Source organism: Gigantopelta aegis, chromosome 10, assembly GCF_016097555.1.
Source record: "Gigantopelta aegis isolate Gae_Host chromosome 10, Gae_host_genome, whole genome shotgun sequence".
Taxonomy (NCBI): domain Eukaryota; kingdom Metazoa; phylum Mollusca; class Gastropoda; order Neomphalida; family Peltospiridae; genus Gigantopelta; species Gigantopelta aegis.
This window is the reverse complement of record NC_054708.1, coordinates 18,156,272-18,182,384: the sequence shown is the minus strand read 5'-3', so window position 1 is coordinate 18,182,384 and position 26,113 is coordinate 18,156,272. Positions and strand designations below refer to the sequence as shown.

The 26,113-nt window shown below is 38.6% G+C and overlaps 1 protein-coding gene across 1 annotated transcript; it reads right to left on the bottom strand.

The window, feature by feature from the left end:
- Positions 1–388: 388 nt before the first annotated feature.
- On the bottom strand, positions 389–26,113 carry LOC121383217 (ATP-dependent RNA helicase SUPV3L1, mitochondrial-like). The gene is made up of 15 exons (XM_041513103.1): positions 25,805–26,113; positions 24,146–24,223; positions 22,607–22,714; positions 21,843–21,957; positions 18,707–18,875; positions 18,061–18,172; positions 17,080–17,249; positions 16,472–16,523; positions 15,945–16,073; positions 14,946–15,039; positions 13,928–14,147; positions 7,206–7,286; positions 6,248–6,427; positions 5,761–5,909; positions 389–2,875 (listed from the first exon to the last, which is right to left on the bottom strand). Exons 1-15 carry the CDS (start codon positions 26,031–26,033, stop codon positions 2,404–2,406), a joined length of 2,358 nt encoding a protein of 785 aa, XP_041369037.1. The 5' UTR covers positions 26,034–26,113; the 3' UTR covers positions 389–2,403.

The following is a 26,113-nucleotide window of genomic DNA, read 5'->3' as shown; positions in this document are numbered from 1 at the left end:
CAAGTTGACAGTTCAAGTGTCTACAGTTAGATTGTAGCCAGGTTTTTTTTTCTTCAAGAAATACCAAATATACAGTTAGTTCTGCAGAAAAATGGATCAGTTTATAATGGACATAACCATATGGAGTTTTCAGATTTGCGGGTGCCCACAAATGTTTTATTTTTAACCTCAGTCTAAAGCCTCCAGTCAAAAATAACATTTGCGGGATCAAATAGACAATAACACACACAAATCTAAAAACTCCATATGGTTATCTCCTAAATAGTCGATGTGTACCAGATTAATCTGCATGATCCATGTTACAATGATACCCTATTGAGTGGAGAAAAGAAATTGTTAATGAAACAGAAATGCTTCAGCTCTATGCACATAAAACTTTTACCAGCCATTAGATATAAAACAGTTTATTTTCATAAAATCACACATCATGTTTTAGCTAAAAACATATGGCCAAACAAAAAAGCATTTTGACTTGTTGTAATCCTACCAACTCATTAAAATAATTATCATTACATATATTCCAACAAACTATTCAAAATATTTTTTTCTTTTATAGTTTGAATTTTTGTTAATATAAGATGATAAAAAAAAAAAAAAAAAAAAAAAAATATGGAGAAGGAAATAAAAATATTCACCTACCAAGAAACAAACATTGTGGGTAAGAATACAATTAGCCTGCTTTGTTTTTTGACTGTCCATAACACAACTATAAATCATTTACCAGTCAATCTTATTCTTGTGCAAAAATACAATTAGCCAAATTTATAAAGCGTGTTTTTGTCATAAACACACACATAACAACATACATTTACTACACTTAAACACCAGTGTTTGAGAAAACAGGCTTCGTACATACAGCCCAATAAAAGCATAAACTGAATGTACAAAACCTGTTTTTATGTTACAGGTAAGTACATTTATTTACAATGCTTAAACACCGATGTTTAAGAAAAAACAAACCTCATAAATTTGGCTCTACATGTTTAATATCAAATTGTCTTGTTGTCTGTTTTTAATATCAAATTGTCTTCAACTTGGGGTCTGTGTTTGATATCAAACAGACTTAGTGTATACATGTACCAGTATACTCATCTTCATAAATCAAGGCTAATATTCGTTCATAATACGAGGAACGAATATTAGCCTTGATTTATGAAGATGCAGTATACTATACAAAACATATCCTATCAGGTGATATACATAATACTCATAACATTTACCTTTTTATGAAAGACTGTTGTATCATGACATGAGGTGTTTAAACATACAGTGAAACCTCTCAAAACTGGACCCTCTGTAAACCAGATGTTTTTTGAGGCCTCCCTTTTAAATACCTGTACAGAAAAGAACCTCTCTAAACCAGATACCTCTTAACTTTACTTGGTCTTGAGGGTGTCCGGTTTAGAGGAGTTTCACTGTAGTTATATATCGGAGATGTTCCATATATATATATTGTCCAGCACATGTGGCTATGTTTGCTTTCAGGCTATACATACCTACTGTGATCGGTCATTTGTTAGCCATTTTACACATACAGTGAAACCCCTCTAAACCAGACACCCACAAGATCAAGTAAAACGTCTGGTTTAAAGGAGTATCTGATTTAGAGAGGTTCTGTGCAACATTTAAAAAGGAACCATTAAAAATGTTTGGTTTTGAGGGCATTTCAGTTTACTGCGGGTCCGGGTTTGTGGGATTTCTTTTCACTGTAATTTACCGTTGACATCATGATCCTCTTTGATACAAAAGCTGATTGTCTTCCTATACATATATCAGAGGCATGCAGTCAGTTCATAAATTAGAAACCTATTTGAATGTGGAAAACCACAGCAGTTTCGAAAACCCCCCACCACATGACAGAATACTGATGTAAATTAGTATGGCACAATGTGAATATGTCTTTTCTATAAACATGAGCCAGATTACATGCACAACAAACTCAATCCAGTGTATAAGCACCTTAAAGTTACACACAATCATTAATTTTCTGGAATATTTGGTATATATTAAATGTAAATCTTTCAAAGTACATATACTAATTCAAATTAAACAGTTTGTATAAAATCTCTGTTTTCTTTTCTTAGTAACATTATCTAAAACCTGAAATTATAATACACCTCTGTTTATAAAAAAAAAAAAACCTCCATAAAATTCATCGTTATCAGAATTTCATTCTGACAATTTTAACATGAACAATCACAGATGTTCACTATTAGCACAAAGAACATCCGTTAACAAGAAGAGCATCATTTCACAATGATTTCTCCCCACTGTTTCCCTGACCTCGTGACCCACCTTGTGGATCATCATTACCACCACACAACTCATTATGATTTCTCCCCATCGTTTCACTGACCCCATGAAGACCCACCCTGCGGTTCATCATCACCATCACCAGACGACTCACAATGAGTTCTCCCCTTCGTTTCCCTGACCCTGTGATGACCCACCCTGCGGTTCGTCATCGTCATCGCCATCCCCACCAGATGACTCGCTCCACTCCTTTTGCAGCTTCTCCAACATCTCCTTTGTCAACAGTCCCTGTTTGATGAGCTGATCGGTCAGCCGACCCGGACCCAGCTTCGCGCCAAGAAATCTCTTGTTGAGCCGAGAATCGTAGGCCGAGTCCGACGTGGTCCGCTTGTTTTCGAGAGACTCGTCTCGGTGGTCCGTCGCCATCTTGTTCCTCTTGCGCTGACTGAGATTCTTCATGGTGAAGTCGTCCTCCACGTCCTGCACACCGCTCGTGACAGCGCTCTCGCTCGCCTTGATCAGCTGCGTGATGTTGTAGACGCCACTCTGAATTATAGAGTCCAGTTCACGCTGCATGTCACGGACGTGCTCAAAGTCAGGGAACATGTCCTGGAAACGGTATCTAAATAAAGGGTGAAGGAAGGAAATGTTTTATTTAACGACACACTCAACACATTGTTACAGGGTTTTCTCTGATGACTATACGTGAAAAATTACGAAATGTCTGACATCCAATAGCCAATGATTAATGAATCAATGTGCTCTAGTGGTGTCATTAAACAAACAAAACTTTATTTATTTTTATCAACACATTGTATTTATGGTTATATGGCATCGGACATATGATTAAGGATCACACAGATAATGAGAGAGGAAACCCGCTGTTGCCATTTCATGGGCTATTCGATTCGATTAGCAGCAAGGGATCTTTTATATGCACCATCCCACAGATAGGGTAGCACATACCATGGCCTTTGATATACCAGTCGTGGTGCACTGGCTGGAACGAGAAATAGCCCAATGGTCCCACCGACAGGGATCGATCCCTGACCGACCGCACATCAAGCGAATGATTTACCACTGGGCTACGTCCCACCCCAGAGAAGGGTGAAAGAATACGGTTTTCCAAAATATAGAAATGAACAAAAAGCTGTTTAAAATGTCAAATTTATAAATAACAAGTAAATAAGTAAATTATAATAGTAAAAAAAAAAATTATTACCCTCCTGGTGAAGATATAGCGGTGTCGTACAAATTTTGTACGCACCACCAGGTGCGTATTACAAACTGTATTTTGATTTGTCAACAGGGAACAGAGTCAATTTCAATTAGTTGGACAGCGACCGTATTAGCATAACGGGACTATTTTTTTCATTCATAATTAATGTCAAGGTCAGTAACATCCACAACTTTTACTACAAATGTCATTCACCGATTCAGCAATGTCATTCATTAAAAGTTGATGTAAACTGGACCGCGCGAGAAATATTTTTAAATAATGAACAGAACAATAATTAAACATATTTATTTTATTTATTATGTGGATTGTTGGTCTACAAATTGTTATTGTCAGTTGTGATTTGTGAATTCATCATTATTAAGGTCTACGACAGTCACTTTTTGGACCATTGTTTTGGCTTAGTACACAATAAATGAAACATATCCAACGGTATTTTTTTTTTTTTTTAAACTTAAATTTAATATTTTTTGTAGAATTATAAAAAAGTAAAATATACCGACCTGTAAACAGCGTTGTTTGCTTGTTGTAGAAATTTAACAGGGGTCAAGGTTAGTAGACCAGTTTTTATTTTAAAGTGGCGATGCATTGTAATAATATAGCTAATTTTGAATTTGAATGACATCAGAATTCCAATGACGTCACTTTGCACCTCCTTACAATAAGAAGCAAAAACTGGGTACATGACGTTTCCGTTTTAAGAATGCTGGAAAAAATCCAATGCAAAATTCCTATTGATTTTTTTTTTTCCGAACATTACTGAAGCACCTAAATGTGTTTGAAAAACATTCTGTGATTAAAAAATTGTACCTTTTACGAAATATGGATTTCAAGTCAAATTACGGTAAGATATGCTATATTTATTGTGTACAAAGCCAAAACAAGGGCGCGAAAAGTGACTGTCGTCGACCTTAAAGTTATAACTTTAGTTTTCCCGTGAACTCAGCTGCTTTTGCAAGCTACACGTTTTTTAACTGCAAAAACACTTGTTATTCTCTCATTGGTTGGATTTTTGGTCAACAAATTGTTATTGTCTGTTGTGATTTGTGAATTCATCATTATTAGCATAACCAGTGGCGTAACGGGAACATTTGTTTCTTGGGGGCGTTTTATTAAAATATGGAATTATGCATTAGTTTTACCCATTTTTCACCCAATATGAAAATAAACATATATTGATGCATGTACCTTACAGATGTCTTTAAATTAAAAAAAGAAACCGGATGGAAATTTATGGGGAAGTACGTCTACATCACTCCCCTGAAAACGTCACTGAGAAGTAGCGGAAGTACAACGAACTATTTCTCAATGCGGCGGTACGTAGTCGTGCACCGGCTAGTTATTCAAATCAACATCCAGTCTTGAAATGCAAAATTTATTTATTTATTTTTCATAATTTGCGTGATTTAAAGGAGGGTAATAAATAAAATACCACTCTCGTTTTCGCTAGATATCATTTTTATGAAACTCGTGAACTTCCCAAACGTATCTGACCTCACTTTCGTTCGGTCAGATACGTTTGGGAAGTTCACTCGTTTCGTAAAAATGATATCTAGCGAAAACTCGTATAGTATTCTATATTTACTGCTTTGTTATATTCAAAGGTGAATTAAATATGTCACTTATTTATTCTTAATTTTTAATAATGAACAAATTTTAATACAATTTCAAAAGAATGGTTAATTTAAATATTTGAGAATCTGGTAGCTCGGGCCAAACTGTGGTAACCAAACTATCACAAAGAAAAAGCCCTGTGAGCTATGTACCTGGTATGAACTGACCTGTACAAAGCAGTCAACTGTTCTTATAGGCTGCAACCAGCTTTTGTGGTGTGGTGCTGAAGCCATCGGTTTTAAGGCTACTAGGTACTGGGTTCGCATCCCAGCAGGGGAAATGAAAAGCCACTACACTAACCTCTCTCGCTAATCACCAACAACTAACCATCATCCCTCTCGTGGACAGATGACATAGAAGGTTGAAGTGTGCCCAGGACAGCTTGCTTGAACATTAATTGGATATAACATGAAAATCAATTTCAAATTAACTACAGTGAAACTCCTCTAAACCAAACACCCTTGGGACCAACTAGAACATCCAGTTTTAAGAGGTATCCGGTTTAGAGAGATTCCTTCTCTACAGATATTTAAAATGGGGCTGCAAAAAATGTCTGGTTTTGAGAGATTTCACTGTATATATGTCAATTTGCATAACTCTTGTAAATTCTTAACACCTGTGTGAATGTATTAATAATTAAAATATTGATATCCTACCTGAGCCACAGGTAAAGGTCAAGGACATCAAAGACACCTTCAAGGTGAACAAGATCGGAGAGAGTTCTGGGAGGGGTAAATGGCCAGCCCAGCTGGCGGCAGATCCATTCTAATGTCAGGGGCTCATTCTGGCTGAACCGTCGAGCAAACTACACAGTAATGAAAACAACAAGTTATTGCACTGTTTGGAGAGATTTTACAACATAATACATATGATACATTCTAAAATTACTAATCTTATGCAACATTTTTTCTTTCTTTTAAAGACCAAACTTAAACCCTTTTTTTCAGTCAAATATCACAATAGTCATTGCTGCTTTTGTAAAATAACAACTCATTTTACAGTTCTTTCTTAGAAAATTTAATTTACATAACCCATTTTTTTCAATAGTCAGATTTTTATTTATAAAACAAATAATTGGAAGTATTATAACCACAATAAAAATTCTTAAGCTGAATAGTTAATTCCTAGTGCTTAAAAACCTACCTTGAGAAACATGGTACAGACGAATGGTTGTTTTTTGGGTATCGGAGCACAACAGAAGACGTAGCGAACTCGCAGGGAGAGAGGTACGTGTTCAATCATGTCTGCCAAGAACTTGAAGTCGTCCATGTTACACATAAAGTACTTGTCACTGTCAAGCTGAGACAAGGTCATAAAAATGTCCTACAAAATAAATCATAGAATTCACATCCGTAAAAACATATAGCTGATAAAAAAGATTTTTTTTTTCACCCAGACTTAACACTGTCTTGAAAAAACATTTGAAATGCAAAAACAAAATGCACTATTAATTTCCTTCTATTTATTGACTTTTTATGTAAATTAGGTGCTTGTAGCTTTCCTTTTCAGTCTATTTAGATTTTATTTTAATACCTACTACTGTATTAGATTTTACAAGGTAGGTTATATTTGGCAAGTAATATGCAAAAAGTTCAATCTGTTCTTAAGACGTTCTCAGGCCCATATGAACGATATCTGGAGGGGGTGGGGGGGCACAATCTCTAGTGAGGAGGCGAGGGTGAGGGGACACAAGCCACATTTTGATCAGTTTATATAGAGTAGGACAAAACAAATTCTACATTTTCAAACTCAAGTTGGGGGGGGGGGGGGGAGAATAGTCCTCCTGGTTACTACGGACAGGATTATATTTTGAAAAGCTATTTTAGAGATAAGAAATGGTAAAACCATCGTAGGCTATGAGATCATTACAGCACACGCCAGTCACATCATAGTCTACAATGGTTTTATGATTTTGTAGCACTAAGATAGCTTCAAAAATATGGGCTCTTGGTTCTTTGTTTCCTTATTAAATGAAGTCTGGCAAGTGATATGCAAATTGGTCTAAAAATCTTTGTTTTAATACTCACAATGAGGTTTGTTAAGGTTGCATTTGGCAAGTGATATGCAAATTGGTCTAAAAAATCTTTGTTTTAATACTCACAATGAGGTTTGATAAGGTTGCATTTGGCAAGTGATATGCAAACAGTTCAATCTGTTCAGCAGTGGGATGCAAACCAGCTTGCTGGAAAGAAACCACACAAGACAAGTGTTGTTTAAACACGCACAAGTTTTCTGCAATGCCTGGAGGAATAAATTAAATAATAAAATAAATAAAACTGTAACATCATATTAATACAATAAAACTGTTTTCTCTTTTATAGATACATTACCTGTCCTCAAACAAGGGCACCTGCCCCCCACGCAAGTGGTCTGGTCCGAACATCCCAACAGCCAATGGGATGGCCTAAATTCTTCTACAGCATACTGCTCTCTAGTTCTGGTCACATGACTGTAACTTCCTTCTTTTTCCCTGAGCGCATCGCACGGAGAACAGGCAGCGGGGAGGCCCGGGCGGGATGAAATCTTGAGGACAGGTAATGTATCTATAAAAGAGAAAACACTCCAAGTTTTCTCCATTTCTTTTCACATTACCTGTCCTCAAACAAGGGCAGCATTCAACAGATGGTGGTGGGTGCCGAAATCCGTAGATGCTTGTGATAACTCCCCAAACCGGAAAAAGGCTGACTAGTGGAAGAATAATGCCAACCTTGGTAAGCTCTCCTCCTAGAGATACCCGTCACAGACCAATGCAGGTGATGTTAGTAACAACAACCAGAATGGTGGCATCCATCAGCAGTGGCAGGTGCGGCTCCTAGAACAAAGGACCAGGAGGCGGCAGCCACATCTCATGCTGGTTCTGACAGGGTGGGAAGACGTAGCCACCAGGGATGCAGGTGTTGGGTAACCCTCACATATTGAAGTGTTAGTAATAACAAGCGACAACCTAATGAGGTGCATCCGTCAGAACATTGAACAGAACAACACCCCCGAGTGTTTTCTGTCTAGTACACCAAAGAACTGTTAGTTCAATAACGACAACAAATAACCACATGCAGTGCAGGGAAAAAGGTTATCGAGACAAAAGTTCCGGCACCAGTGTGTAAACTGTGCAAAAGAACAAAAGTCTAAGCAATCCTCACCTGTCAATTTGATGGACATCTCGGTATGCAGCCCAGAATCCGACAGACATCAACGGCGACGGCTTGTATTCAACAGAGTCTGTGCAGCAACAACCGGACCCAGATGATGGAACCCCTCAACGTCCTCTGTGGAGATATCCCTCAGATAATAGTTGGCGAAGATGGAGTCTGTAGCCCAGAAACAACCAGTGATAATGTGCTGAATGGGTGTGTTGCAGTGCAGGGACATCGTAGCAGCCAAGGCACGGAGTTCATGCGGATTAGTAGCAGATGGAGCAGGTAAACCCTCCTTCTGATAGGCGGTCAGGATAGAAGACCGGATCCAGGTGGCCACCGTGTTCTTGGTAATATCCCTCAACCGACTCTGGTTACAGGAGAGGAAAAGTCTCTTGCGATGTTGTCGAAAAGATCTGGTCCTCTCGATGTACTGGTGCAGGGCACAACGCCAAGTCCTCAACGTCCGCTGGACCAACACTAGAGGAGAGGGCCTGCACAACATACGAACGAGGCACTTGGTCTGGTAACTGATTCTTTGCAACAAAGTTCATGAGTAACCCCAAGTTGACCGCATGACGATCTCGGTGAAAACATACCAAGTCCACATCAAGAGCATGGAGTTCTGAGACACGGGCAGCCGCGGCAAAACCGAGTAAAAACACCGTCTTCCACATCAAGTCTTGCAGGGAAGAGGATTCGATCGGCTCATAAGGTGCGGTCGATAACGCTCGTAACACCAGATTCAGGTCCCATCTTGGTGGCGGAAACCGATGTACTTGTTCCTCAAGGCGAAACCCTTTGATCATCTTATGGATCTCAGGAATACCTGATAACTTCGTTCCAGTAGCGACATCACGAATAGTAGCGATGACCGCAACGTACCCAGCGATGGTAGACCCCTTCAATCGTAAAGCGGTCCGCAGATACAGCAAAAAATCAGCTAGACGAGGTATCTGGATCGTCTGAGGTTTGAGTTTTTGCTGGACACACCATCGGTGAAAGCAAAGCCATTTGACGTTGTAAGCCACAGTAGTAGATGATCTGTGCGCTTTCAAAATGGCCGCCATGGACTGCGAAGAAAAGCCTTTCTTCCTCAAACTCTTGGAGATAAAAGTCCACGCGTGCAGTTGGAACAACTGCGGACATGGATGGTATAGTCTTGACATGGGATGCAGCAACAGATGATCCCAGTCTGGCAGTGGTAAAGGATGTGGATCGGCAAGACGTATTAGATCTGGATACCACATCCTGGATGGCCACATCGGAGCAATGAGCAACAGGCAACAATGGTACAGCTGAAACCTCTGAAGCACCCTTGGAAGGAGGATTGGTGGAGGAAAAGCGTACGCGTCCATCTGTTCCCAGCTGATGGCCAAGGCATCGAGATCCAGAGCTTCGGGATCTGGCACCGGAGACACGTAAACTCTCAGCTGATGGTTGAATCGTGTGGCGAAGAGATCGATGTTTGGTGTCCAAAGTCTGTCGCACACCCATCGAAACGCTTCGGGATGGAGCATCCATTCTGTCAGCTGTGGAGACGACGGCCGAGACAGCGTGTCGGCTAGTACATTGGAAACCCCTGGAATATGGCGAGACCGAAGTTGCAGCGGAATCTTGTCGACCAGCTTGCAGAGACGACAAGTCAACTGCAGCAGACTGCTGGAGTGGGTTCCGCCCTGACGGTTGATATAAGCCGCCGCGGTGGTACTGTCTGTGGCCACCATGAGAGAGGCCCCTGTCAACATCTGTCACCAATGAAGGATAGCGTAGTAGACTGCCAACAACTCTAGCAGGTTGATGTGGAGTCCGAGTTCGCCGGGAGACCACAGCCCTGAAGTAGTCTGGTTGCTGAGATGGGCTCCCCAACCTTCCAGTGATGCGTCGACGAACAGGTGATGGAGTGGCTAGGAAGGGCCGCATAGAGACACTGTCTAAGACGTTCGATCGGAGCTGACACCACTGCAGGCTGGAGCGTAGATTGTCCGGGAGCGAGATGATCAAGTCCGGATTGTTGAAATGAACAAACAGGTTGAGAAACATCTGCAAGCGCTGCAACTGGAGACGACCTCTGTGTGTCAAATCCTGGGCGGAAGTGAGGAGACCCAGGAGACTTTGCCAACCGTGGAAGGTCATTGGAGCGGTGAGGGCTATGGCAATCATGGTCTGGATCTTCTCCCAACGGTCTAAAGGAACTTGAACGAGGCCCAGGTCGGGTCGAAGCCAAGCTCCTATGAACTGTAGAGACTGCGTGGGAGCCAGTCGAGATTTCCCGATGTTGATAATCCAACCCAGATGCTTGAGAAAGTCCATGATGAAGGCAACATGTGCAGTAAGCCCTGTCTTGCTCTGGCACTTCATCAGGCAATCGCCGAGGTACGGGTAAAAGGATATACCTCTGTGATGCAGGAAGCGGGACATCGGAGTCGTGATTCTGGTGAACAGCCATGGCGCCATGGATATCCAAATGGGCAGGACTGTCCATTCGTAATGCCGACCCTGTAGTACGAACCGGAGGTAGCGATGACAATTGGCATGCATTGGAACGTGAAGGTAGGCGTCCTTGAGATCTAGCGAGGCAAGCCAATCCCCCGGTTTGATTACAGCAAGGACATCTCGCAACGTTAACATCTTGAAGGACGGAGGAGGAAGCAGGTAGTGGTCGTTGAAAAATGCCAAGTTGTGGATCATTCGCAGCTCCGGTGAGTCTTTCTTCGGCACGAGGAAGATGTCCGAGTAAAAGCCGGGTGTTAGGCGTGCTTCCGAAATGCTGCGAACGGCTCCCTTCTCCACCAGTTTGTTGACGGACTCCTGTAGGACCTTGACTTGTGATACAGAATGCCGCGGTTCTCGAGGTGAAGTGGTCAATGGAGGGATGGAAGACAATTGCAGACGATACCCTGTCTTCAAGATCGACGTGACAAACGGATCTTGGCAAAGTGTCTCCCAGTTTTGCCAATAACGGCGAAGTCGACTTCCGACCATGGATATTTCGATCGGTGTGTTGCACACCGGAAGCGTCAAAACCGAGTCGTTGTTCTGGTTCAAAATCAGGGGAGGGCGTAGGTCGAGACAATCTGAGCAGTCCAAGATTGGTTGGCTGGCGTCAACGTCGGCCAGGCTTCCCCTGGGTCCGAGCGGGAGGACCGGATGGTCGTCTGTCCGGAAACCGTCGAGAAGGTTGACCTCGAAAGGAACCTCTCCAGCACTTAGATGGTGGTTGTGCAGTGAACGTAGACTTTCGCTTCGTGGATTCCAACGTCGAAATAAGTTGTAAAGCTTTGACAGTTGCTGTCGACTGTTGGTCCTTATCATTGGCCTTTACCATGTCAGAAACCTTGCCTGCAAACAGCTTTGTTGCGGACCACGGTTGAGCTAACAGCTCCTTCTTATGCCGGAAATCCAAAGTTGACTTTTTCAGATAAGCATCAACATCGATGACATAGAGGTAACCGAAGACATCAGGAAAGCCAGCACCTGCGCCGATTGTTGAAACAGCGCGTAGCACCGTGCATCTTTTGCCTGGGTGGCCATCGCAGCAAGGAAAACGTCCAAGTAAGACAACACAAACAAGCAACGTCCCTGGGCAGTATCCATGGTTTGGACCTGTTTGTCCGTCAAATCCACAGTTGATGACTTCCCAAGACGGTGAACATCTTTATTCAAAGACGGAGCTACATCTTTAAATGGCATGTCAAACACCGGATACATACGGTGATTCCAAGACGGGAAGGTGACAAAGGACGCTGTCTCTTTAAAGGTGTGGTCTAAATCTGTCGCCACATCGGATATGAGTGTACCGGCTGCCAAGGAACGGATAACCACATCTTCCGGATGGACATCAGTCGCTATCATCGGTGTCGGTCCCTTCTTGGATGGCGTTGGTGGATGTGGCAAGGACGGCAACATGTCATAGACGGCCGCCAAGCAATCCCTCATAGTCATATGGTCAGTAGAGTCAGGATCATCAATGATAGAAACCGCTGTAGGCGCTGCATCCCCAAAGTCTCGGAGCACTCGAGCACAGGCCAATCGATCTGCCGAAATGGAAGCCGCCGGTGAACCGGACCGTGGACGGTCCCGTCGAGAACCCTCGGGAGGCCCTGGAAGTCACATTAATCGAAGGTCGGCGCTGACGATCCATGGAACCCGTAGGGAGCCATGCAGGTCGTGGGGAACGGCTACGGTCCCGGCTCCGATGCGCCGAAGATGACTTCCCCGCCGAAGATCGGTGAGCCTTGGAGTTCGTGGAACGTCTATCTGCATGAGCCGGCTTGTTAGAGGGCTGCGTAGAAACCGCAGGCCTGGCATCCGAAGTCTTAGGTATCGGTGGAGCTGAAGAAGCCGCACCCCCTGAAGAGGGGACTGGAACCGGACCTGACACCGAAACCGCCGGTTTGGGTAAGGTCGCCATTGACGCCATTGTTTCTTTCAGCATGGTCGGTAGAATTGAACGTAACACTTCCGCCACGGAGTCAGCAATTGAAGGCGAAGATTCCACCTTCTTGGCCCTCACTGACACCACCTTCAGGTAAGCCGCGAACTCGACCTCAGACAACCCCGAACAAAGGTCGCATCTTGAAGTAAGGCCACATGGAACACGACAACCCGGACATAAATAGTGAGGGTCGCCGCCGGCAGTAAACTTCTTGCAGCGTAATCACGCTCGAACTAGTCACTGAACATTATCAGACATGATAATAATAATTTTTCAATCTGTGAAAAGAAAGAAAAACCAAACCATAACACAAACACAAAGCCGGTAAATAAAGACGCCATTTTGCAAATGGCGTCCGACACGACAACCGGCGATATAAACAACATTTCATGTAATTAATACGCGAAAGACATACGAAAGCTAACGAAAATGAAGGTGAAAAACATTTCACCCAAACACTAATACAAAACCAAAGGTTTGACTCCAAAACAGAGCCAAGCAAAAGGATGTGGGGGGAGGTGCCCTTGTTTGAGGACAGGTAATGTGAAAAGAAATAGAAAACATAAAGCAGAGGACTCACTACATTGTGTTGGCTGTTGGGATGTTCAGACTGGTCTGTTGAAATAGGGGAAATGCTACTGGTGAAAGGTCAGGTAAACATAAAAAGAAAATCAATGACTAAGAAATGTTTTCTAACATTTGAAAAAAACCTTTGATTGCCATCTCATTTCATGAATATTTATCCTAACCTCTTATGATACAATAAAAGATTCTAGCCAATATTTAAATGCCCCCACAAACACAAGTATTATTTTTAAAATTTTTAAAAAATAGTTCATTGCCCCAAAAATGGTTATGGTAATGTCAGGGATGCCCCCCCCCCCCCCCCCCCCCCCCCCCCGAGTTCATTACCTTATTCTAGCTGCTGTGACTGTCAGACCCCTGCGCATGCCGTAACCTCACTGTGGTGCATGGGTGTAACATTCTCTTTGCGAATGGCCAATACAGCACACATCCCCTTGTTTTCTTCGGGATACAATTAAAGTTTTGAGTAAAAGTCAGTATCTATCTGTGATATTTGTATTTTTGCACAGTTCTTTACACTGTTTTTATTTAAATCTTGAATTTTTATATTGATGTTGATCATCACTTTATTTGTTTGCATTACCATAGTAAATAATGTGTTTTTTGTGGGTTTTTATTACAGAATGTAGATGGGTATATCTGTAATATTCTGAATGCGGTTAATACCTCGATTGGGTCGATGAATTTACTGATGACATCCTTCAACAGTTGAAGATCACTGTTTCTGAACGTTGTGACTTCTCCGTTCTCGAACACCGTCCCGAACCTGCCAGCTCTACCTCCAATCTGAAGAGCTTGAGACGTACTCAACACATCCATCTCCTTCTCACCTTTCTCGTTAATGGTGGGCTTCATCATAGAGTAGAAGATGATTCTCTTAATGGCCCTAAACGTAACAATTTACATACATTTACACTCACAGATTATCAAGTATACATTGCATAAACATATCTCACAGTATTTACATGTTAAAAATTGTTAAAACAAAAGTGTATACCTCTTTGGATCACTTCTACAAATTAAATATTCCAAGGTTGTAACTTAAACATTTTGTTTATTCCCTTCAGATAGTAATATTAAATGTAAATATTCCCATAAGCAAAAAAAAGAGAAAGAAATGTTTTATTAAACAATACACTCAACACATTTTATTTACTGTTATATGGCATCACACATATGATTAAGGACCACATAGATATTGAAAGAGGAAAACCCGCTGTCGCCACTTCATTGGCTACTCTTTTCGATTAGCAGCAAGGGATCTTTTATATGCACCATTCCAGACAGGGTAGTACATATCACAGCCTTTTGATATACCAGTCGTGGTGCACTGGCTGGAACAAGAAATAGCCCAATGGGCCCACCAACGGGGATCGACCCCAGACCGATCGCGCATCGAACCAAGGACGATGACAAAATACCGGTAGTACCACCACATTGCACAGGCATCGAGTGAGCGCTGTACCACTGGGATACGTCCTACACCTTCCTAAAGCTACCCATTTTAAATGTTCATAACATCGGAAATCAACAAGCCATGTTATGTTTACATAGAAATTAAATTTCATAATCAAGAACAAAAAGGAAAGAATAAAAAAAAAACTTGGCTAACTTTATAAGATATTATGTGGAAACTAAAGAGGAATGATTAGGAACAATTAATTTAGTTCCAGACTACACTCACAGATTTAGTCCCATTCCGATAGCATCAGTTGCCACCATCACTTTACACGGATGATTAGGATCATTGAATTTCTCAGCCTGTGCAATTTTTGTACCTTTGTAAGTAAAACAATAATTTACATTAACATACAGTTTGGTCAAACATGAATAAGAATTAAACGTCTCACTTACCACAAACATTTTCAGTACAATGTGATGATCATCCATAGGTGCAACTATAAACCAAGTTTCATTTACCTAGGACTAATAGCTTATGAGAAACGAAATCAAAATGCAAAACTTTAATGCAAAACTTCAACATAAAAGTCGACAACATTGTCTCCATTGGAAAAGTAATACATCAAGGTGAGACAAAAATCTGTATAAAGTGTTTTCTGCCAGTATGAGAATTGTTTAATAAATAGTTTAATAGTCAGGGTCATCAGATTCCTTAATTTTACAGTTTGGTGAAACAAAATGTATGAGGGTTATATCAAGTTTCAAGACTATTAAGGTAGAACATTATTTAATTAGCTGAAAATTTACAAATCACTTTGAATACAAAATCGCACTGGCAACTGCATAAATGGACACACACACACACACACAAAATATTTTCACACCTGTGTCTGTTTCCGCGCAGCATGTATACCGCATTTGAACATGTGTACAGAAATGTGTACGAAAACACACAAGTGGATACAAAATCGCACTGGCAACTGCATATATGGACACACACACACACAAAATGTTTTCACATCTGTGTCACATCATATATACTGCATTCGAACAAATGGACACATAGCGTAACCATTGCTAACTCTAGCAGTCGCCAAATTCGCCAAATACGAATTTTAAAAACAATTGCCGAATTTTATTTTAAGTTGGCAAAATAATTTTACTAATTTTATTCGAAAATAACTGGTTTTATCTACCATTTTTGAAGTTTAATAGATAATTTGGCAAAAAAAAAAATTCACCAAGAAGTTACAGAGTATGAGAAATAAAGAGTCTAGCATACCAGGCGGTAAACCACCGTAGATGACAGCACATTCTATCCTGCGCTGTTCTAGCTGGCGACTTATGTAGTAAATATCATTCTTGCTGAAACAAACAATGCAATCCCCTGGTTGTATATTGTCAAAAGAACCTAGACAAAAAGAAAAGAAAAGAAAAACAGAAATAAATTTTAAAATAATTTTTCAAAATTTTATTACAGTACAGGACCAGCACATTCTGGTAGCAAGGTTTTCAAGAATACAATAAATTCTGTAATGTTACGAAAGATAAAAAGAAATGTTGATATCATAAGAAATACAGTTTAACAATTAGTACTACAATTATTAAATGTGACATCAGTAAACATATTTTAGTTATGACAGTGGACAATGTGGTTTGACAAAAGATGAGCTGTTTACTGACAGTACAGTACAGAGTAGCAAGTTTGTTTGTATTATTTCTAACTTTTGCAGCACCAGCTGTATTACATAATGAAATTGTTGATATATATTCCACCGTATTATGAAAGAATGTAAACCAAACACACACCAACAGCTTTGTCCAGGTACACTAGATTAGTCATCCTCTTATATCTTCTAACCTGGGCAAATACAGAAAAATAAACTTAATATATACTGACGTCCAAAAGAAACCATACCAATACTCTGACAGACTTCTGAAGAAAAAACTAAATATGTTGCACGTTTAAAACATTTATATTCATGAGTGTGGTATTTTGGCACATTGGGAACAAAATTTTATTCCATAAAAGCAGAAATATACTTAACAACCTTTTTTTTTTCTCCATTATCCAAATTATAAAGGAAGTTAAATCAATGTTTCTTGGTATAGTTTCTTTTGAACGTCAGTATATGTAGATAAATAAAAATAAAAACGCTTTGCACTCAAAAACTTTTGCCATTGACAAACCACCAAAAATTAAAGATGAACCCATCCCCATTAAAAGGAAACATGTATTTCTGAATGCAAAACTAAATTTTAAACTTTTTCCAATTAATAATTAGTCATGGGTAAACTTAACCCTCCTAGATGTGACCAGTAGGGCAGTATGATATTAGTCAGAAGTGAGACGTTATAATAGACTATCATCAAACCTATCTATGACCAAAACAGACTGTGAAAACAACTGTGAGTACCTCAACTTCTTCTCCAGTTACCAGCATTAATTCTTTGACAAGGTCTATTGCCGAGGCCTCTCCACAGAGATGAATTTCGTCAGCACAGACCCCCAGCAAGGCCCGAGTCCACGCCCAGCCTCTCTGCTGATCCTTTATCATTTGGATCTCATCAATGACTGCAACTTCACCTGTTCAAATAAAAATTTAAAACATCAAGTAAAGTTTTTTGTGGGGAAAATCCAGAGAAGAATTAAATTTTAATAATTAAATTTTTTTCCACCCAAAAGAGATGCCTCCTGTGGTCTGTGATCTACTTAAAAATCAACCATATATAAACACAGTAAAACCCCTCAAAACCAAACCCTCTGTAAACTGGAATTCCCTCAAAACTGAAAATTGTTCATGGTCCCTTTTTATATATTAGTACACAAAAGAACCTCTCTAAACTGGATTCTTCTTAAAACTGGACTTTTTACTTAGTCCCATGAGTGTCCTGTTTAGAGGGGTTTCATTGTATATATTAAAACATTTGTCTGCTAAAAACATTTTCATTATTTAAGCAGCTAGCCAGATGATTTAAAATGTAATCCACATAGAATATGTACAGGTCAAAGGTTAAAACATCAATCCAGGAAGAACATAACAGCCAATGGTTTAAATCCATTGAGAAATACAAGCCATGCTAAAGCAATACATGTCCCCTACTGGGCCCAACATATTTTCGTATCTCCTAATTTCAAGGGACATAACTCTGTGAAAAATGTGTTAATTGCCATGAAAGTTAAACTTTATCTGTAACAGTACATGGTAAAGCTATACAAAAAAAATTCACCTCAATATCTTGAGGCATTGCAAAAAAAAACATCCAGAAAACTGTATGTGGGATAGACAGACGGTCAAACACACAGAAGGGTGGAGATGAAACCTATGGTTCCCTCTGGTTGGACCGGTAGAGGACTAAAAACCCAATCCATTTAGTAAAAAGATCTATCTACTTACACGGCATGGTAACACTTGTCATCTCTACTGTACAAGCCACATGGTTTGACAAACTTCCATCAGAGTTTGCATAGCGTCGTTCTTCACCCGTAACCAAGTCACAGGGTGTCCCCTAAAAAACAACAAAGTTTTTCAAGTTTAACCGACAGATTAACTATAGGTCATAACACAAAATAACCCATTGAGAAACTGTTGATCCAGGACTGTTAAAACATTAATTGTCTTGTCCATGAGAGAGATGATGATATGGTACAACCATACAGGTTACACAGCAGGAGGAGGAACAGAATATGTCAGAGCAGAACAGAACTTGATGACACCAAGTCACCATATGGTATGTAGTTGTGAGAGTTCATCAGTTCACAGACATAATGAAGCCAAAACATTTTTTAAATATCAGGAAGAAATTAGATTTTTAATAGTGATAACAATATCACAATATTAGCTATGTAGGAATTCAGCCCAGGTGTCATGTTTATCTTTGTTTTTAAAGCATAGCTAAATAAAATTCCAATGTAAATTAAAAGATGTAATGCTTCTTTTACTCTTCCGTACAATTTTTATAGCAAAAATTGGAAAACTGGTAATACAAAAGAACTTTTAATTTTGTAGGCACACACATACACTTTTACTGATTTTAACACACATTTTTATTGCTTTTAACAAAAACTTCTTGAGCTAGCAATTTAAGTGGTCCACAGTAAACGCCCGACTTTGCTGACAGAAACCGTTCGAGAGCATGATACGTCTTTCCACTGTTTGTCGGACCTGCGTGGATGATGATTTTTCTCTGAATAGATCTTGCTTCTGGATACCTACAATCAAAAACAATAAATAACTGACATGGAAATGTCTTCATACTCTCTTAAAATCAATATTTAACAAACAGCACATAAACAACATTGATCAATTGTTTGGCATCAGATTGTGATTACCAAACCTGGCATCCATTTGTAGCATGCAAGCAAAACAAATTATCCCTGTAAAGGTATCACAAAATAGTCCACCTTACTCCAGTCATCAAGGGTCAGGATCTAGCTCAGTTGGTAGAGTCTTTGCCTCAGATGCTCGGGTCTCAAAACAAAAAAAAGAAGAAAAGAAGTTTGTTTTTTGTTTAAAGACAACACTAGAGCACATTGATTTATTTTTCATCAGCTATTGGATGTCAAACATTTGGTATTTTTGACATAGTCTTAGCGAGAAAACCCGCTACATTTTTCATTAGTAGCAAGAGATCTTTTATATGCACCATCTCACAAACAGGATAGCACATACCATAGCCTTTGATATACTAGTCAAGGTGCACTGGCTGGAACAAGAAATAGCCCAATGGGTTCACCGACGGGGCTGGAGGGGGGAGGGTCATAGAACAAATCACCTCAGTCGACCCATTACCTGATTGAGTTTTTTCCTCCATCCCAAGCAGTGCCTATTGATTGGTATATCATAGGCCATGGTATGTGTTGTCTTGACTGTGGGAAAGTACATAAGAAAGATCCCTTGTTACTGATGGAAGGAAATGTTTTATTTAACAACGCATGTTATTTACGGTTATATGACGTCGGACATAAGGTTAAGGACCACACAGATATTGAGAGAGGAAACCCGCTGTCACCACTTCATGGGCTACTCTTTTCGATTAATAGCAAGGGATCTTTTATATGCACCATCCCAGACAGGATAACACATATCACGACATTTGATATACCAGTCGTGCTGCACTGGCTAGAGCGAGAAATAGCCCAATGGGTCCACTGACGGGGATCGATCGCAGACCGACCGCGCATCAAGTGAATGCTTTACCACTGGGCTACGTCTCGCCCTTTTGCTGATGGAATAATAATAATAATGGAAAAATATAGCGGGTTACCGTAAACATGATATGTCAGAATTCTCAAATGTTTGACATCCAATAATAAATAAATCAATGTGCACTTTATGGTGTCATTAAACAAAATAAACTTTTACTCCAGTTATCAAGGGCACCATTAGCTTCTCTAACTAAAAATAGTTATAATCAAACTCAGGTTTTTCACCATCCGAACTAGTACCCCACAACTGGTATATCAAAGGACATGGCGTATACTGTGATGTCTTAGGAACAATATACATATAAAATATTCTTCGCAGAGTTGTTCTGAGTAGGTTATGCATCAACATCAGTGAATTTACCATCTGTTTCTCTCATGACCAAGTGTCAAAATATTTATGTCAAGATACCAAATCGCCATAGTTTACGATACCTGTTTTGCTTAAACGATGGTGTTTAAGTGGTAAACTCATTAACTAGCAAAACGACAGTGGCGTGACATCACTACCGTATTTGACCGGAAATAAGCCCATGTCTTTGAATAAGCCCACCTCCGTTTTGATAGCATTTAAGAAATTAGGCCCTCATTCGTAAATAAGCCCACCCCCAACTTCGTCACCTTATAAATAACATGAAATTGCAAGTTTGCTCAAAGTTCATTTAAAAGGTCATACCTCCTGCAGATAATTAAACACAAATGTAACACAATATTTTACCACCAGTGAGATTTAGCAGTCTAACAATAACAGTGTGTAACATTGTTTTCAATTTCATGCCTGCAGTATTTCTCTGAAGTATCCAAGGCAAGTATGAACTAAAAACCAGTGTCTATTTTTACCACCACACTGGGTCCGCAGTTAATGCTAATTAAGCAAATACCGTATTCTGATTGGCTAAGAACAATGACCTTAGATTGACAATTCTTTGCAGTGTAAGCTAGCTGCCCGTGTCAGAAACGTGTGTATAGGCTATTGAGTTTGTTGTTAATTGCTGTTGTTTTAAGTCTTCTCAGCATTAAATTTTGGATGTAAATAAACAGCACTGGTAAGTAATTGTAACATAGAAGGTGTGTTTCTGATAATTAGATACTAGTAAAAAAAAAAACAATTTAATTAATAAACAATTATTATTTATTAATAACAAATGGAACACTAATTAATAGATGTGCTACTGAACGTTTTTTGTTTTTTTCCTAGTTCATTTAAATATTGTTATTTATTTTAATTATTATTATTAAAAAAAATTTCAACAAAACTGGCCCCTTGTCTGGGAATAAGCCCACCCCATGCCAAGCTCACAATGAGTTGTCTTGGCCCCCTGGGCTTATTTCCGGTCAAATACGGTAATGATAGGTTTAGCTCTGAAGCATACACAGTGACATAACAAAATATTGTCTTGTGATTACAATTTGACCAATCAAGATTATAAGAAGCGATATCTCCTAGGAAAATATCGCAGGAGATATTGCAAATTATAGTGCAGGCGATATCTCCTACAAAAGCCTTTAATGGATGATAAATGTAATTATTCTCCTGTAAGTCATAATTATTCTCCTGTAAGTCATAAACAGGCTTTGTAAATTCAGCCCATAATGTTTTACTTGCCTTAAATATGTTTTAAAATTATTAATCAAATGTTCATTTGTGAAAATTACTGTATTCATAACAGAATCACTTCCTATAACATTAATTAATAGTAGACAATTGCTATAATTAATTAATTTAATTGAACAGCCAGTTACTTGGCTAACCTTCTGTGCTGTGTTCATTAGTAACCACAGGGAAGATATGTTTTGAAATTATTAATCAAGTGTTCATTTGTGAAAATTACTGTATTCATAACAGAATCACTTCCTGTAACATTAATTAATAGTAGACAATTGCTATAATTAATTAATTTAATTGAACAGCCGGTTACTTGGCTAACCTTCTGTGCTGTGTTCATTAGTTACCACAGAGAAGATAAAGAATACCAGTTTGCAGGAAGCCTCAGATCACTGATTTTCTTCAGATCCTCCATGCATTCCAGATGAGGAAATATATCCCGAGCGTGACGCAAGAAGTACGGGAATATGTCATCAACATGACCTGAAATATTTACATAATAAGTAAATTACAGTCTAAACTCACCCAGCAGTGTATGTTTTATGGCAACGTTTACTTGATTTTAGAAGTCACCAGGTACATCGTTTGACCCATGCTTTATTTTAGAGAGGCATCTTTGAACTTAAATCTTTACTTCTGACATTACGTAAACTGTGGAAAAAATGGATGCATATAAATTTCTCATCGTTTGCACCCAAAATCAAGTCACGAATTTTATATGCAGGCATTATTTTAATTGCAGACACCAACAGTTCTTTTTTGCAAATTTTGCACATCGCAATATTGAAAATTCTTATTTTGTAATTAAAGTGAAACCCTTCAAAACCCGGTCCCGAGTAAAGCAGAATTCCCTCAAAACCAGATGTTTTTCATGATCTCTTTTTAAATATCAATAGTTAACAGAACTTCTCTATACTAGATACGCCTTATAACCAGACTTTTTACATGGTGTTATGGGTGACCACTTTAGAGGGGTTTTACAGTATATGTAAATGTCTTAAAATTTTGTGATGATATAATTTTGATTCCTTTAAATGCATAAATGGAGGTTAATAATTGCTTATAAAAATATCATTTGTATTTATTAATCAGATGGTGGAATGTAAACTACTACCGGTATTCATTCACTGACCTGCTTCCTGGAGAAGATCACTAATAATGATGTGCAAATCTACAGGCAGGTGTTCCGATTCCACACAAAATCTACGAAAACTCAAGTACGCTTCATGGAACAAACGATCTGCAAAACGTACATTAATAAATTAACACAGTCAACATGTATTTACTTCAGAATATTTTGTGACATCTGCTTTCACTTAATGTCTGAACAAATGCAGAAAGTGCCTTGTGGTTGACAAAATACACATCAAAATAAGATACCCAGACCATAACTGTTGACTACAGAAGACAAAGATGCCCTGAATGTGTAACGCTTATATGTCACATGGAAAATAAGTTATTTTTAAATTTAAAAAACAAAACAAAAAAACATTGTGTACAGAATTAACTTTATGATGTTGTGCCAGATTAAACACCAGTTTCATAAAAAAATATGCATCAGCTGACAATTAGCCAAAAACAACAACACTCGCCACAAAATTGTGTGGAACAGTCACTGAACTAATGAACACCATCTCTTTTGTGGGAACGACTGGTCTGATGATTTGACTAACGAAGAACGAGAATATCTGCCAATTATTGAATAAATGTGCCAATGTCAAGTTACAAAAGTTATATGTCCATGAGAGCAAGGTGTTTTACACACACCCAACTGGAACACATACTTCATCTTTGTTAGCTTCTGTGTTCATCCATCTAAGTATTTTTTAACAATATACATGATGGGCAGACTAATCAAAAACCAATAAAACAAGCATCCTGAGTACTGCTAAAACAATATATTCCCTACCGGGCACAACACATTTTCGTATCACCTAAGTTCAAGGACCATAACTCTGTGAAAAATGGGTAAATCGACATAAAAATGAAACTTGATCTGTAACAGTACATGATAAAGCAATATAAAAAATTCACCAAAATATCTTCAGGCATTGCTAAAAGAAATCTGGAAAACAAATTTTGATGTCTCCTAAGTTCAAAGGCCATAACTCTTTAAAAAATGGATAAATTGTCACGAATGTCAAATGTGATCTGTAACAGTACATTATAATGCTATACACACAATTTCAGTTCAATATCTTAAGTCACTGTTGAAAACACAACCAGAAAATTATATGTGGGACAGATGGACGGACAGAGAGACAGGATGGAGACGAAATTTTAGTTTCACACTGTTGGACCAGAAGGTTCAAGGGGACTAGTAATTAAAAGATGAGAAATGGTTTATACTAGTTAACTACAGATAATACAAGGGGTACAGAATATTGCTTTTCTGTACTGCTTGGCCAAAACAAAATAATAATAAAAAATCAGGACTCTTGAGAATTGCAAATTCGCTTGTATTACTCATTTATAGGTTATGCAAAAATATATTTAGGTAACTCATTTCCTTTTTATATAATCCATTATGTCCTAAATATAATTTAGTGATCTCCTAAATATAATGTGCAAAGTGCAAAAAAAAAATAGGTTACACAAGATTGTATTTGTGTCAGCGATGCACAATAATGTTTGCAATTTTCAGAGGTTTGAAAATGAGAGAAATACAAACTGTCAAGTCCATTCTCTGCTGCTAATAGTTTCACTTCTTTTCTTTTGTAGAACTGATTGAAGATTTTCAGGAGGTCTTCTGTAAATGAACATTTAATTTTTATTTATTAAAGGTACAAACTTGTGGAATTTGCATGACACCATAACAAGAATACTACATAATTAAATGTCTCGCCTATGATAAACATATTTGATGTCAGTGATCTACCTTTCAATGCATTTAAAAAAAATAAAAAAACAGAACAAAATTAAATCACACTTTAATTTTTTTTAATTCAATTAAAATTAAAATTTAAGTAATTTTTAATTTGATTTATTGTGATGAACATCCTTATGTCCAACTATAAACTAAGTTTTGTTAAACTCGAACTTATAGTTTGTGAAAAATGGAATTAATTGTGAAATTTTAACATTGAGCTAAAAGTTAAAACTGATGCTTGTTTGTTTTGTTTAATGACACCACTACAGCACATCGATTTATTAATCATCGGCTATTGGATGTCAAACGTGTTAATTTCGACTTATAGTCTTAGAGAGGAAACCTGCTACATTTTTCCATTAGCAGCAAGGAATCTTTTATATACATCATCCCACAAACAGGATAGCATATACCACAGACTTTGATATATCAGTCATGGTGCACTGGCTGGAATGAGAAACCATGAAGTAGAAGACCAGGTAACACCAGTGATTCCCAAATAAATCAAGATTCCGAAATGTAGGGCGTATGAACAGACTAATACAGTGATAGAAACGCTGCCATTATTTTTACCTGATTAGTGACAAATAAAATGCATTAATAATCCATGCACAACTGAATTGATATTCATTTTAATATTCTGCACCAAATAAATTTTACAAAATAGAATAATGTATTTTATTTAATTCTATGAAATTTTACATTAATAAACTATGCAGTGTTTTATATAAAAGGGTTGACAAATACTACAACCAAATGGGGTCATATAGCAAAAAACTGAGATGTAAAGTTCTGTCTTAATTTTTGGAGTGCAAATAAATGCAGATATAATATATATATATATATATATGCAATGGTATTTGCTATTAGTGCCAATGACAACCCATTCTATTAGCAATCTTCATCTGAAGTTGAGCAATTAAACAGAGTGGGATCTAGCTGTGCTTGCCTGAGGTGCTGGTACCATAGGTACAAACCAATTCAGTGGACCCATTTTCAGATTGGATTTCCCCCCATCCCAACCAGTACACCATGACTGGTATATCAAAGGCCATGGTATGTGCTATCCTGCCTGTGGGAACATGCATACAAAAGACCCTTTGCTGCTATTGGAAACGTCACAGGTTTCTTCTTAGACTACAAGTAAAAAATAACCAAATGTCTGACATTCTCTAACCAATGATTAACATTAATTTCAGATATCAATGTCAGATGGCATCTGTGTAACTGTGTGGTGAGACCTAAGTTTAAAAAGAAACATTTAAAATGAAACGAATTTACATTATTTTGTTTTTAATTTAAAATATCAAACATGTATATTTATTGTGCATAATACTAAAATAATGGTCCTGTGGTCAACCTTAAATGTGTGAGGTATAATGACAGAGTGAGAGACCATGGGGGGGGGGGGGGGGGGGGGGTGATACATAAAATGATCATCTTTCAATTGATATTATGAACCTTTCTTCAATTTGGAAGTTAGCTCAGCACCAATATTGATGTCATCGGTGCTGTTTGCAAGCCTGACAGGCAACGGCTGAAACAGGGAGTTGAGATCCTTTCCATCTTTACTCCCATTTGAACCAAAATGTGCCTCCGGTGTTAGCGCTACAGAGCATTGATTTACAGCTCTCTTTAGTAAACACAACCGTCTGTATAAGAAATGTCTAAAACAAATTCGTAATGCCATGGCATGGGGTCTAAATGTTCGTATAATGACTATGGACTAATAACAATCTAATGACAAGGGTAACCCATGTTTTCATGGGG